General features: G+C 43.5%; 1 protein-coding gene across 1 annotated transcript in view; it reads left to right on the plus strand.

Annotated features, from left to right (window-relative positions):
* The first annotated feature begins 529 nt into the window (after nt 1-529).
* L3MBTL4 (L3MBTL histone methyl-lysine binding protein 4) overlaps nt 530-13,946 on the plus strand; it is a 302,262-nt gene continuing 288,845 nt past the window's right edge. Inside the window, exon 1 of the mRNA XM_060027767.1 lies at nt 530-601. Coding sequence (XP_059883750.1) covers nt 530-601 — 72 coding nt within the window. The remainder of the gene's footprint in view (nt 602-13,946) is intronic.

Here is a 13,946-nt window from a genome sequence, read left to right on the forward strand (position 1 = left end):
TACTACTTACTAAGGTACCAAAGGATGGTCATGATAAATTGGATTGGTGAAAAGTTTTCTTCTCTGTTGCAGATTGCCCTGCTATGCCTTGTGTGACTAGGACCTCATACCTAGAACACCTCTGCCTTGACACTTGTGGAGACTCAGACCATGTGAGTACAGAAGCTGTATAGGAAAATTGCAGCGAGTCCTAACTGGTTAGTTCAGCTAAGCAAAACCAAAATTTCGTGAGAGGGAGGACCAAAGGAATAATATCTGTTTTTTGTGACATGTCTTCTAGATGAGGTGGAAAACTTATCTCTTTTCCCCATTAATTTAGTAGTGTACTAGGGGCTATAAAATCAACAGTGAAATTCTTGTGTCAGCTCATTTATCAGGGTATTTATGGCAACCAATTATAAGAGGTATAATTGAAAGCATGGTTATTTTTGTTTGTTTGTTTTTGTCATTCTAAAGGAGAAAAAACCCCATCACTCTTTCTGTGGCACTCTTTTGCAGAAAAACACTGCTAAGGAGTGCTAAGCTGGCAATGAAACAGCCCAACAGGAAGAGGAAGCTCAGTATGGATTCCAAGGAGCGTTTGAATCAGGATGGATGCTTGGTAAGTTGTCAGTTCCTGGACCCTTCCTGTAGTTTGTGCTCATTGTGGGAATTCGCAGTGTAATTGTACCTCTGCTATAGTGACAGCAGAGGTGTTTTTTTCAGTCACTCGAAACCTGTTGCTTCTGGTTGAGTTTTATGTAGCGTGGTATAGAATATATGTGTCATTGACTCTGGTACATTTTAGAAGGTAATCTTGGGAATTCCCTGGCGGTCCAGTGGTTAGGACTTGGTGCTTTCACTGCCGAGGGCCCGGGTTCAATCCCTGGCTGGGGAACTAAGATCCCATAAGTCACGCCGTGCAGCCGAAAAAAATGATAATCTTCATATTAAAGGTGAAAGGAGGCCTTTTCTTTTAAAAAGATGGAGGTAATTGATGATTATCGAGTAAGGGACAGAGTTTGTGAACTAACTATAGGGGCTGTGTTTGTCAGGGCTCTCCAGAGGATCAGAACCAATAAGAGTAGTTGACAGCCCTGTCACAATCTCTGTCCCTACTTGATAATGACGAATTATATGTATATTTGTAGAAAGAGACGTATTTTAAGGAATTTTTAAAGATAAATTTATTTATTTTGATTTATTTATTATTTTTGGTCATGTTGGGTCTTTGTTGCTGCGCGCGGGTTTTCTCTAGCTGCGGCGACCAGGGGCCACTCCTTGTTGCGGTGCGTGGGCTTCTCATTGCGGTGGCTTCACTTGTTGCAGAGCACGGGCTCTAGAGCACACGGGCTTCAGTAGATGTGGCGCGTGGGCTCAGTAGTTGTGGCTCACAGGCTTGTTGCTCTGCGGCATGTGGGATCCCCCAGGACCAGGGCTCGAACCGTGTCCCCTCTACTGGCAGGTGGACTCTCAACCACTGTGCCACCAGGGAAGCCTGCTTTTAAGGAATTGACTCATGCAGTGATGGGGACTGACTAGTGGCAGTCTGGAGACCCGGAAAAGAGTTGATGTTACAGTCTTGAGTCCAAAGGCCATGTGGAGGCAGATTCCCTGTTCTTCAGGGGAAGGTCAGTCTTTTTTCTTGTAGGGCCTTCAGCTGATTGGATGAGGCCCACCTCACCATGGAGTGTAACCTGCTTTTCTCAGATTCTACTGTTTAAATGTTAATTACATCTGAAAAATATGTCACAGTAACATCTTGACAACTAGAGGGCATACATTGCATCATGCCTCTAGTTCCCTGTGCTGTTTCCTTATGACAACTTCTTGTACTCCTACAAATGTCAGGGTGGGCAGAAGTGACCAGGAGACCTCCTCCGTGGTGATGGTTTTGGGGATGGTGGGCCATTAGAGCATTCTCAGGGGCCAGGGGCTCTCGTCATTTATTTGGGTGTGGGTTTTCGTGTCTTCATGTGGGTTGTAGTTGTGCATTTACACATTATGCAGTGGTGAAGTGACACAGTGTCATACTTACATTCTTTGGTTTGATGCCAGGTTGGTGTGACTCCATGACCTCCAGGCATTAAATGAGAAGTGTCCAGCAATGATCTGGTCTGAGGTTGGTTTTAAGATGTTACATATAGGCCCGCATCAAGCTAGAGAGCTGTTTCCTCAGCCTCAGCGCCACTGGGAAGGGGAGTGGTTAACGTGGGGGCTGAGGTCCTGTTCCCCTTGAGGTCCAGACAGGACTGGTACCGTGAGCGCCGAGTGGTCTAAGTGTATCCCAGAGAACTAGCTGTCTACGAGGTTGCTTGGATCAGACTTGGGAAGGCCTGCACCTGTCTTGAGTTATGTGAGGATGCTGTTCTCAGGATTTTAGGTTTGCTGTGTCATGTCTTCTGAGGAGAATAGGGTACTTGATGTGTTTAAAGTTACTCTTGGACAGTGGTTCTCCTGCTGTGGTGTCTGGACCAGCAGTGCCAGCATTGCCTGGGAGTTTGTTAGAAATGCGGCTTCTTTGGTCCCACTGTAGACCTGCTGACCAGATGCTCTGGGGGTGGGGTTCCGTGGTCTGTATTCTACCAAGCCCTCCAGGCAGTTCTGATACACGGCCATATTTGAGAAGCATTGTCCCAGGGAAAAAGTTGGACACATCTTACCTGCTAATAGTGCTAGAGCTAATCAATACAGTCTGCTGCATATTTTAAAAATATTTTAGTGTAAAATTTGAGACCACTTCTCCAATCTAAATATATTTTCTACTTTTTCTCAGTATCATTTCCCTTTAAGCTGCTAAAATTGTTACTGCCCCGTCTTAGTTCTTGTTACCTTGCCCTTCAACGTGAATATTCAACCTGCTATCTCAACTGTAGTGGCACAAGTCCCAGTTTTCTCCTAAAGCCCAACTTGGTTTCCAATTTAGTGCTGATGCTTTTACCATTATTTCCATCCCGCACTGGGGTTTTCAGTTTTGTGAACCCCAGGGGTGCTCAGTACTTACTACTCAGGTGCTGTTTGAGCTTGGCGCCTTGCGTAGCTGGATTTCCGAAAATATCTGTTGAATGATGTTCCTGGTGTTTAATAACATCTCCATGCAAATGGACTTCTTTGATCAATAGTAAGAAAATGATATTTCCGAGGGCCACATTACTCATCTGAGGTCTGAGGTGTTTAGAACATAAAATTATTTTAAAGGATATTCACAGAAGATCAGGGGAAAGATGTGCATTGGGGGTGAATTCCACGTTGCCATGTCCATTTGGGGCTCATGGCCAGTGTCCATTTTCATTCGTTAAGTTGAATGGTTTAATTCACAAAGCAGGGTCACATCTGTGGCTGCATTCACCGTGGAGGGAAAGGGGTTCAGTCACTGAAATCATGTTTGAATTTTGCTTGAAATATCAATACCATCCTTTACTTTCTATGTTACCCTTCTTGTTTTAAAGTGACATTTCCAGCCAGCCAAGCAAAATAGCATTGGCAGGTTAAGAACATAAAACATCAAACGAATGACAGTTGGGTGCTTTCTAAACATCTGCTTTTGAGACAGTAATGTCAGGAGATGTGATAATTTTTGGATGCTGATATTAATATCTGTCAATGAATGTCTTCCTAGACTAATATTTCCATGTAGAATTTCAAAATATTTATTTATATTTTTCAGTACGCAGACACATGGTTAAAAAAGACCACATAGGACAGACAGGTATTGAAATAAGAAGTAAATTCTTTACTGAGTAAATTCTCCCCACACCTGCTAAACTACCCCAGTCTTTTCATAAAGGTGTGACCACTGTTTACACTTTCTTGTGTATCTATATAGGGATCAACAAACAAAACAAAAAAACAAAAAGGAAAGCTAAGAAACCCAAATCCTTTATGCATGTACACATATATACATAATACATACATATACTTAGCCCAGATGGGCTTACACTCTGGCTATCGTTCTGTACTTCGCATTTTTGCACTTAAGCATGTATATCTTGGAGATACAAATCTTCTCATTGTTTTCAGTGGCACATAGTATTCCACTCTGTGAATGTACCATAACTTATTGAAACAGTGCCCTGCTGTAAACATTTAGGTGATTTTTATTTTTTGTCTTTACACACCAAGTTACATCCAGTGTTCTTATTCATATATCTTGGTATACTTTTGCAATTGACTCACAGGCAAAATCTCACCAGTAGAATCTTGTCCTAAAAAGTTCGTGCCTATAAACTTTTGATTCGCCTTTCACGTCGTCCTGCAAAGAGGGCGTCCCAGGTTACACTTTGACACCACCCGTGACGGTGCCTCCGCTCCTTAGGCTTCATCTCACGTCTTACGTCCCGTGTGCTCAGTTCTGCCGTGTGGATGACTTGCCTGCTGGTCTGGCAGGTGGTGCTGCCGCAGACTTGAAGAGAGGGCTTCCACTGCCCCTTGGACTCCTTCTCACATCATGCTTTTCACAACACCCCACACAGAGATGAGTGTCACGCGGGTGCCTTGGTAGCCTTGGCCACCCCCCACCCCTAGGACTGCTGGCAAAGTGTGGCCACATGGTAACTGGGGAAGCGAAGCATTGTTTTCAGAGTGGTTTCATGGATGTTTGGTGTGTACGTGGGTGTCCTGGGGATAAAACCCCAAACCATATGTAGGCTGTACAGTTTCAAATTCCCTTCATAAAAATGCAAGTTTCTCAAACGAAAAAAGGAGATTTTGTTTGACTATACAAGAATAAAGTACATGTTGTCTAGTTGTGTATATAAAATACCTGAAGCTGAATAAATGTTAGTGCCCATTCTTCCTCTCCCTCTGCAGCTCTTAAAAATCTGTGAACCTGTACCTAATTCATGAGTTATGAACTTTGAGAAATAGAAATATGAGGCATTATTTATTCTTAAGCATCTTAGAGTATTGCTGAATAAAAGAGAACTGACTTAGGCCGAGTAATGCAGCGTGACTAAGATCTAAGGTCCATGTAGCCTTCAGAGAAAGGTAGGATCACTGGGGGCAGCGTGGGACCTTGAAGGATGAAGAATATCTAAGATGTCCATCTTTAATGCTTTATTTAGTTTATTTAAAAATAAAAATATCTAATGCACATGTAATGCTGTTATAACACATGGCTCTTAAATGCAACCTGGTAGAATGCAAAATGAGGGAATACAAATTATTTGCTTAAAATCTGGATGTCCTGTAGGCAGCTAACCTTGAGAGAGAAGGAAGTTGAAGGGTCATAGCAGGGACTGTCTGACCAAGGAAGCAGCAGGAGCCTGGGTAGGGGGCTGGAAGCAGATACGACGACCTGTGTGACATCTGGCGGGATTATAGTGGCTGTAATGACTTTTCTGACTGAGCAGCTTTGTAGGGTGAGTGCTGGGATGGCGAGTCAGGGTATTTGGATTTCGGTCTTTGGCTGTGGTGGTAAGTAGCTCTGTGACCAAGGACAAGCCCTTCGCCAGGCTGACGCTCAGTTTCTTTGTCTCTAGAACAAAAGTCTTGGATTAGAAGATTTTTAAGGGCTTTTAATTTCAAAAAGTCTAAGTTTTGGTACACAGTGAGATAGTAAGGTGAGTAGGGTGCATGTGGGTGGCCAAGTTCAGACGGTCTTGATGTTGGGGCCACTGGGCTTGACATACTGACAGGAGGGAGCCCTGGTTGGCTGCAGCTGGGGCGGAGTGCAGGGCAGTCTTTTTTTAATAATATCCTTAAGTAGACATCGAAAAAATGTTTAGGGTAGGATTATTTCATTGTCTTATTTTTTCAGTAGTATCTGACTTTTTAAATCCTTTTGTTTCCCCACGCACAACTGATAGCAGCTTGTATCAGCGAGTAGAATCCATTTATATGTGGAGGAACTGCAGAAAGGAGATGTTAATAAAAGTGTTTTAGATGTTTTTCCCTTTTTTGGGGTATAAGTCTTAACAAATACTGTTTGAAAATATACCTGAGTTTTTGTTTTTGTTCACGTTTAGCCAGGTAAACGGATCGAGACGATTGCCATTGAAAAGGATAGTTTTGTGAGTCACATTTCCCAAGAAAGAGGAGGGGGCACATCACACCAGACAGGGCCCTGTGGGGAAGCACCAGAGTCGGTCGGGGAGCAGCAGGGGCGAGGGGAAAACAGGGGCAGGAGCCTTTATTGTGGTTTTCTTGGAAATGAATGGGGGAGGCAAGGTGAGCAGGCTAAGCAGGTTCAGGATTGGCTAGTTTGGATAATTTCGGTGGTCTCTGGCTACCGGGCTGTCTCTGATCGTCCAGTTCCTGGCCCAGGGTTGGTTTAGGGCAAATGGATAGTGTCCCAGACTGCAGGAGCTGGTAAGGAAAGGGGAGTGGGCTGTGGACTCAGGCATGACCCCAGGCTAGTTGTTTGCTGTCTCCAGGAATTGGCTCACACTGAGAGGGACAGTCCCTCCCCGGTCCACAAGGCCCCCAAATGTCAGTCACAAAATACAGAAAATAAAAATCGTGATGAATACAATTACGAAAGAGAGATTCCATTCGGGAGTATTTGAACAAGATGAGGGCATTTGCCTCTGTGTCTGCATCACAATTCCAGTAGAGCAAGGGGAAACCATCCTGTCCTGTATTTTTATCTGAAAGGTTAATTTCAGTTATCTTCAGTTTGCGTCCCACATGGGATCAGAGCAAAAGAGAATTTTGGAAAGTAGACTTGACACAGCAGGGGAAATTCAAATAGTAGTTTATTACTGGAGATACTGTATAGGATTTTAGTGTTTTCTATAGTTCTGGAAACCAGTAGGTATCACCCTTCATTCTTGTGGAAGAGGAGCAGCAGGATGCTTGAACGTCCTGTGCTCAAGGACCTGACAGTGCGCGAAAGGAAGGGGTGTCATCTGATGGTTCCACGGTGACGACCTGAAGTTGCCAAACACAGATCAGTGGGTTAAAACCCTTTTGCTTTGCTTCCTTGATTGGAATTCTCAGACCTGGAACAGTAGGCACTGATTAATTAGAAAACATCCCTGTAACGTGTAGTAAAATTATATGACGCATCCAGGGCCATCAGGAAGGAACAGAATGTCAAGCCTTTTTGGTTATTTTCCCAGCTCATAATCCTCTCTTCCAGAACGATGGATTTGAGTTGGCTAATGGAAATGTACCACAGCAAAGACTTATTTTATGTTCCTTAAACTATTATCTCCCCTTTTTCAGAGCAGTGTTCTTTTTTTTTTCTTAGAGCTTTATTTTCAGTTTTCAGAACTAAAGTTTGAAACCTGAGAAGGCATAGTAATGGTTTTGTTTTTCTCAATTCATCCTGATTTCCTGAAGTGTTCTGTTGGAAAGGATAAGGAAAAGTGCTCATTTTTCCTTCTTTAAAAAGATTAACTCTATTCATTAATAGCAGCGTGGATTTACTACCTTTAGGAAATAATTAATTAACCCCGACAGACTCAGAGAATGTTACAGCTAGCAGGAGCTTCGGAGAACATTTAGTCCAATCCCTTTATTTTACAGACAAAAGAAATCACATCCAGAGAATGCGTGTCATTTGTTCCCAGTTACCTAGCTCTTTGGGTAACTAGGTGGGGTTGGGATTTGGCCTGAGGTTACCTGACCCCCAATTCAGCATTTTTTTCTGCCCTATTATATGATACTAAATCATTTTTTGTTTGCAAAAAAAAAATGTCCTAAAAATGAGGTCAGTATATCGTAAGAGAAATGTAAATTTATTCTGTAATACAAAATCATGATCTTGCATGTGTATGTCTACATATCTATAACCTTACTCCATCTTTAAAAACATATGGACATCAGGAGCTTGAGTAATTTAACTCTGAAGCGAAAGGTAATGTTATTTTTGTGAGGAATATGTTTTTTCTATCTAGGTAGAATTTCAGTAGCAAATAAAGAAGTGTGAACCAAACATTCTAATCCACTGACAGCATATTGTATATTTCTTTTTATATTTGAATGGTATAGTGATTATAGAAATGCTTCAGTAGCTGTTGTGCTCACATAGCCAACCCTGTTTCTTGTTACCACTTCAGTTTTGCAGTAGAACATTTATGAGAAGAGACTTGCCTTGTTTTGAATTACGTAAATTTCCTGTGCATTGAGTGGATAAAGAGGGATGGAGTTGGGGTGAAGAGCTGCCACGGAAGATTAGACCTGATTCAGTTCATCATCTCACATGCAGTGGAACAGAGGTAGATAGGATTGGGTTACTGCCTCCCCGTCTCCCCTGCCCCGTGACCGCGGACTTGCAGCGCCTTGTGTGGTCCACAGACCTTCAGCAGCGGCATCAGCTGGGGGCTTGTTGGAAACTCGTGCTCTTAGGCCCTCCCCAGACCCACGGAATCCAGATGTGCATTTTAACAGGCTTCCCAGATGATTCACATGCATGTGAAAGTTTGAGGAGCACTGGGTTGTAGTACGTTTTGTAAGGATGCAACTGTATTACTTGCACAGAGATATCCATGATAACTTTGGACGTGAAATCTGCCAGGTACAAAAGTCCCATTCTTGAACCTTGCATTCATGCCTTCAGTCAGCAAGTACTTGTTAAGCTGGACGAGGGGCCAGGCTGTGCTTTGGGGAGGAAAGATGGTTAAGACCCTGTCTGCCTTCAGTAAGCTCAGCAAAGCAGACGAGACCAGTAAGAGAGAAGCTGGTCATGCAGTGTGGCAGGCCCAGTATTAGAGATTTATACAGGATATTTCCAGGCTTCAGAAGGTTACCTGACTTAGCATGGGTGAGGTGGGAAGCAGAGAAGAGGAAGTAGGGTCAGAGAAAGCTTCCCGGGGGAGTAATAGGCACATGTTAGCTTTCTATTGATGGTAACAAATCACCACAAGCTTAGTGGCTTATTACAGCACATTGACTGTTACCTCACACTGCCTGTAGGTCAGATGTCCAGGCATGGCTTAAATAGGTTCTCTGCTCAGGGGCTCAAAGGGTAAAATCAAATGGTTGGACTGAGTTCCTTTTGAAGCTCTGTGGCCTCTTCCGAGCTCAGATGGTTGTCGGCAAAATTCAGTGCCTTGTAGTTGTAGGACTGAGGTTCCTGCCTTCTTGCCGGCTATAACGCAGAGGCCAGCCTCAGCTCCGGGGAGACCCACGGTTCCTTGCCATGTGGTCCTCTCACAACAAGGCAGCCTGCTTTTTCAGGCCAGCCGGAGACTCTCCTCCATTCAGCTGAGGGGAGTCATACGTTGTAATGCAATCGAGGGGGTGACCATCCCATCGCCTCTGCCATTTTCTGTGGTCTAGAAGCAAGTGACGGGGAAGGGACTTGGGGGTGGCTCCTTGGGGTCATCTGGGGATCCTGCCCACCGTGAGGTGATCTCCCTGGGGCTGGGAGGGAGAGCGGGGCGGACAGCGTGACCGAGGCGTGGGTCCCAGAAGCCGCAGAGTGAGTTCTGGGGACTCTGAACAGGGGATGCAAGAGCATTAGAGTGAAGATGAGGAGCTAATTTTGTGCTGGCTGAGTTTCAGGAGCCTGTAGGGCACCCAGATGAAGCCGTACAGTGGACTTGGGATCTGCACGTCTGTAACTTGATGGAGGGAGACGTGGGTCCATTGGTCGCCGTGTGTGAGACTGAGTGACCTGGATGCCAGGGGCTGAGCGAGGCAGGCGGGGGGCGGGGTGGAAGCCCTGGAGAGCAGGGTGATGGCTGTGCAGGGGTGGAGGCCGGTGCAAGCGAGCTGTGTGGAGGACGGGCCCTGCACAGTGGGATGGGGAGGAGGGGACGGCGGGGACACCCAGCCTTCACTTTGTCCTCCATCCGCCATGAACAGCTGGCAGACACCTGACCAGTGAAGGGCAGCCGGTGCACAAACACTGGGCATTGCATTCCATTTGTTCCCTAAAACCCAGCACTGTTCCTGGCACATTAATTGCCCAATAAATATTCTTTAAATAAGTAATTAACTCAGGGTTTTAAGATTCCTCTTTACTCCTCCCTCAGGATTCTTCTTCCATCCGAGATCTGTTCATCCAAGATACGCTTTTTCAGTTAGAAAACAAATAGAAGATAACTTAATTTTGATTAAGTCTCGATACACTCTTGACAGTTTGAGATCTGGCAAAACACCTATGATAACTGCCGTTAACTGAGAGTCTGCATGTGGCATGTGCTTAGTAGGGCTCTACCCGTGTGTCTCTAATCCTCAAAACAATTCAGTCAACAAGATATCATTACCTCCAAGTCACAATTTAGGAAACCAAAACTCAGAGAGGTTAAATCACTTGCCCAGGGTCACACAGCTGGTGAGGGGAGAAGCAGGGGCGTAAACCCTCAGCTGTCTGACTCTAAGACTTGTACAGAACAGAACCTCTTACTGTGGTTAAAACACAAAGTAGCCCAGGAAACATATCAAAACATCAGGCTTAATAAGTAAAGCATCGTGGCTCTGGTACTTGGATAGACAGGTAAACTAACGAAACAGAAGAGGCAAATGCACCTGGGGGTTTAGTGTATAGGACACTGATCTTAGACTGATGGGAGGAGGGGGACCATCCCATAAGTGGTCTTGGGACAGGTGACGAGCCACCTGGGTAGGAATAGTGTGTCTCAACTTCACACCGTGTCCCGGCACAAATTCAAATTTGTCAAAGATTTAAGTGTAAGAAATAAACCATAAGTGTAAAAGACATAAACAAAGAAGAAGGTTTTTATGATGTGGGAGTAGAGAAGGATCTCCTATTACTCAACCATAGCAGCCATAAAAGAAGAGTTTGATAATTTTATTTCTCAAAATAAACAACAAAAATCCTTGCGTATTAAAAATACTGTAAGAAAGAAGTGAAAAAGAGAAATGACTAACCAGGAAAAAATAAATAATGCCTCTCATATTGTAGACAAAGGACTAATCTTCCTAATTTATCCAGACCAAAAGATGAGTAGTCATTCCAACAGAAAAAAATGGGCCACAGATGTAAAGAGATACTTCACAGAAAAGGAAATACAATGGCTTTTAAATATACAGTCTTCAGCTTCTTCATAATGGAACAAATGCAAATAAAACGATAGTGAGATATTATCTTTTTCATCATCATCTTGGCAAAAATCCAAAACTTTGCTATCACACCCTGTGGGCAAGGCTCTGGGAAGACGGGCCTGATCCGAGGCTGTGGGGCTGTTGAGTGCGGCTTGCTGGGCGCCAGACCTGGCAGGAAAACACAAGTCTGGTTTGACCCGGCTGGTCCACTTCTGGGAAGTCATTCTGTACATATCCTGGCACATATGCAAAACGCTCCGTGTACTGGTTTTCCACCACAGTGTTATGTGATTGGAAAAAAGATTTGAGACAACCTGGACATCCATAAACATGGAATCAGTTAAATAAATCATGAGGTATCCGTTCAGGTAACTGCAAAAAGAAGGAGTGTGCTCTTACAACCTGATAAAGACCTCCAGGGTATTTTAAGTGAAAAGAAAGGTAGAAAACAGTGCTATCTTTGTGCACAAGAACAAGAAAATAAGAAAATACATTCTCTTTTTTTATAAAGGAAACTTTGCAAGGATATTTCAGAATCTAGTAACGAAGATTTCTGGGTGGAGGTACTATACGTAGGCCAGATGAGGGAGAATGGGTCGGGGTGGGAGGGGAGTTTTCACTGTATTAATTGTTTCTCTATTTATTTTTACCTTGAACAATGTGAACTCAAAAAATAAAATAAATTATATGTGTAAACTAAGGCATCTCAAGGAATCTACCATAATCAATTCTGTATGACTATATACACAAATGGCAGCCTGACGCAGTCATCTTCAGACTTGTTGGTTTGTTCACCTCATCAATAAAGAAGCTTCAGTCACATATCTGGATATATATGTATTACTTGTTTATTGGAAAATTATATGATTTACTACTATACAAATTGTATTTTGTACCTTAAAGCCATAGACTAAAAAAGAAACAAAAAGTACAATATAAAAATGAAATTAGTAGTGATTAACAGTTAAAAACTAGTTTGCTCTCATTAAAATATTAATTTTTTGAAACCTTGTTTTAAAGCCTTGTGTTCCTGTTATCTGAAGTCTACTTTTTAGGTTTAGTTTTAATGGCTGTCATAGCTTAGATGACCAACCCTCTTGGTTTGTCTAGGACTGAAGGGTCCTCCAGTTATGGGACTTCAGTGCTGTGACCGGATCAGTCCCAGGCAAACTGGGATAGTCAGTCACCCTAGGCCTGGCTTAAAAAGATAAAAATGTCTACAAACAATAAATGCTGGAGAGGGTGTGGAGAAAAGGGAACCCTCTTGCCCTGTTGGTGGGAATGTAAATTGATACAGCCACTATGGAAGACAGTATGGAGGTTCCTTAAAAAACTAAAAATAGAACTACCATAAGACGCAGCAATCCCACTACTGGGCATATACCCTGAGAAAACCATAATTCAAGAAGAGTCATGTACCACAATGTTCATTGCAGCACTATTTACAATAGCCAGGACATGGAAGCAACCTAAGTGTCCATTGACAGATGAATGGATAAAGAAGATGTGGCACATATATAGAATGGAATATTACTCAGCCATAAAAAGAAACGAAATTGAGTTATTTGTCGTGAGGTGGATGGACCTAGAGTCTGTCATACAGAGTGAAGTAAGTCAGAAAGAGAAAAACAAATACTGTATGCTAACACATATATGGAATCTAAAAAAAAAAAAAGGTTTTGAAGAACCTAGCGGCAGGACAGGAATAAAGATGCAGACGTAGAGAATGGACTTGAAGCCACGGGGAGGGGGAAGGGTAAGCTGGGACGAAGTGAGAGAGTGGCATGGACATATATACACTACCAAATGTAAAATAGGTAGCTAGTGGGAAGCAGCCATATAACACAGGGAGGTCAGCTTGGTGCTTTGTGACCACCTGGAGGGGTGGGATAGGGAGGGTGGGAGGGAGACGCAAGAGGGAGGGGATATGGGGATATATGTATACATATAGCTGATTCACTTTGTTGTACAGCAGCAACTAGCACACCATTGTAAAGCAATTATACTCCAATAAAGATGTTTAAAAATAAAGAATAAAATGTGAAAGAATGAAAAAATAAAAGATATGTCTCCAAAATTACAGGATAAACTGTAGGAAATGATTGTTGACCAAACTTACTAAATCCTGATACTTTTTTATCAGCATCACCCATCAATTATGCACAGGTCTTGTGGAATTCAGCTGCTGATTTTCATCTTCTTGGATGACAATCAGTTTGTCTTGGAAACTATTCAAAAGTATTGGGCTTCCCTGGTGGTGCAGTGGTTGAGAGTCCGCCTGCCGATTCAGGGCACATGGGTTCGTGCCCCGGTCCGGGAAGATCCCACGTGCCGCAGAGCGGCTGGGCCTGTGAGCCATGACCACTGGGCCTGCGCGTCCGGAGCCTGTGCTCCGCAACGGGAGAGGTCACAACAGTGAGAGGCCCGCGTACTGCAAAAAAAAAAAAAAGTATTGCATATTTATACTTCCATAAGAGAGTTGAAAGCCCGTTGAAACTCTTAATTTGAAAGATCTTAAAATTGGGAAACTCTGTCCCTCAACTTTTAAGTGTAAAATTATTATGAGTTTTTTTATAGGGGGCATACATTTTTTTATGGCCACAAAACTATGTAAGTAAGACACATATCTGGACAAAAGCTCTTGGAGTATCTTTGAAAAAAGAAGTGATTCTCTTAGTCTTCGCTAAATGGTCGACTTTCCTCCAGGAGTTGCTGTGAGCCTGGCCTGATGCACTGCTGGCTCCGTGGACAGAAGCTCTGCCTTCTCAGGGTCGCTTGTGTTTGTGGTTTCTTCGCAGGGATCTTTGAAGGCATTTGTTCATTCTGTGAGGGTTGGTTGGGCTAAACTTGGACCTTAACTGAGCCTCATAAGCTGTAGCAGGTGCCAGCAGGCTGCAAGCCAGGGGAGGATGGAGGGCTTGGCGGGGGCAGGGGACGCCCTTCTTCCCTCAGCCTGCCTTTGAACCTTCCTTTCTGTCATATTTGAGCCAACAGAGAATTAAGACAATAAC

This window comes from Delphinus delphis, chromosome 13 (assembly GCF_949987515.2).
Source record: "Delphinus delphis chromosome 13, mDelDel1.2, whole genome shotgun sequence".
NCBI lineage: Eukaryota > Metazoa > Chordata > Mammalia > Artiodactyla > Delphinidae > Delphinus > Delphinus delphis.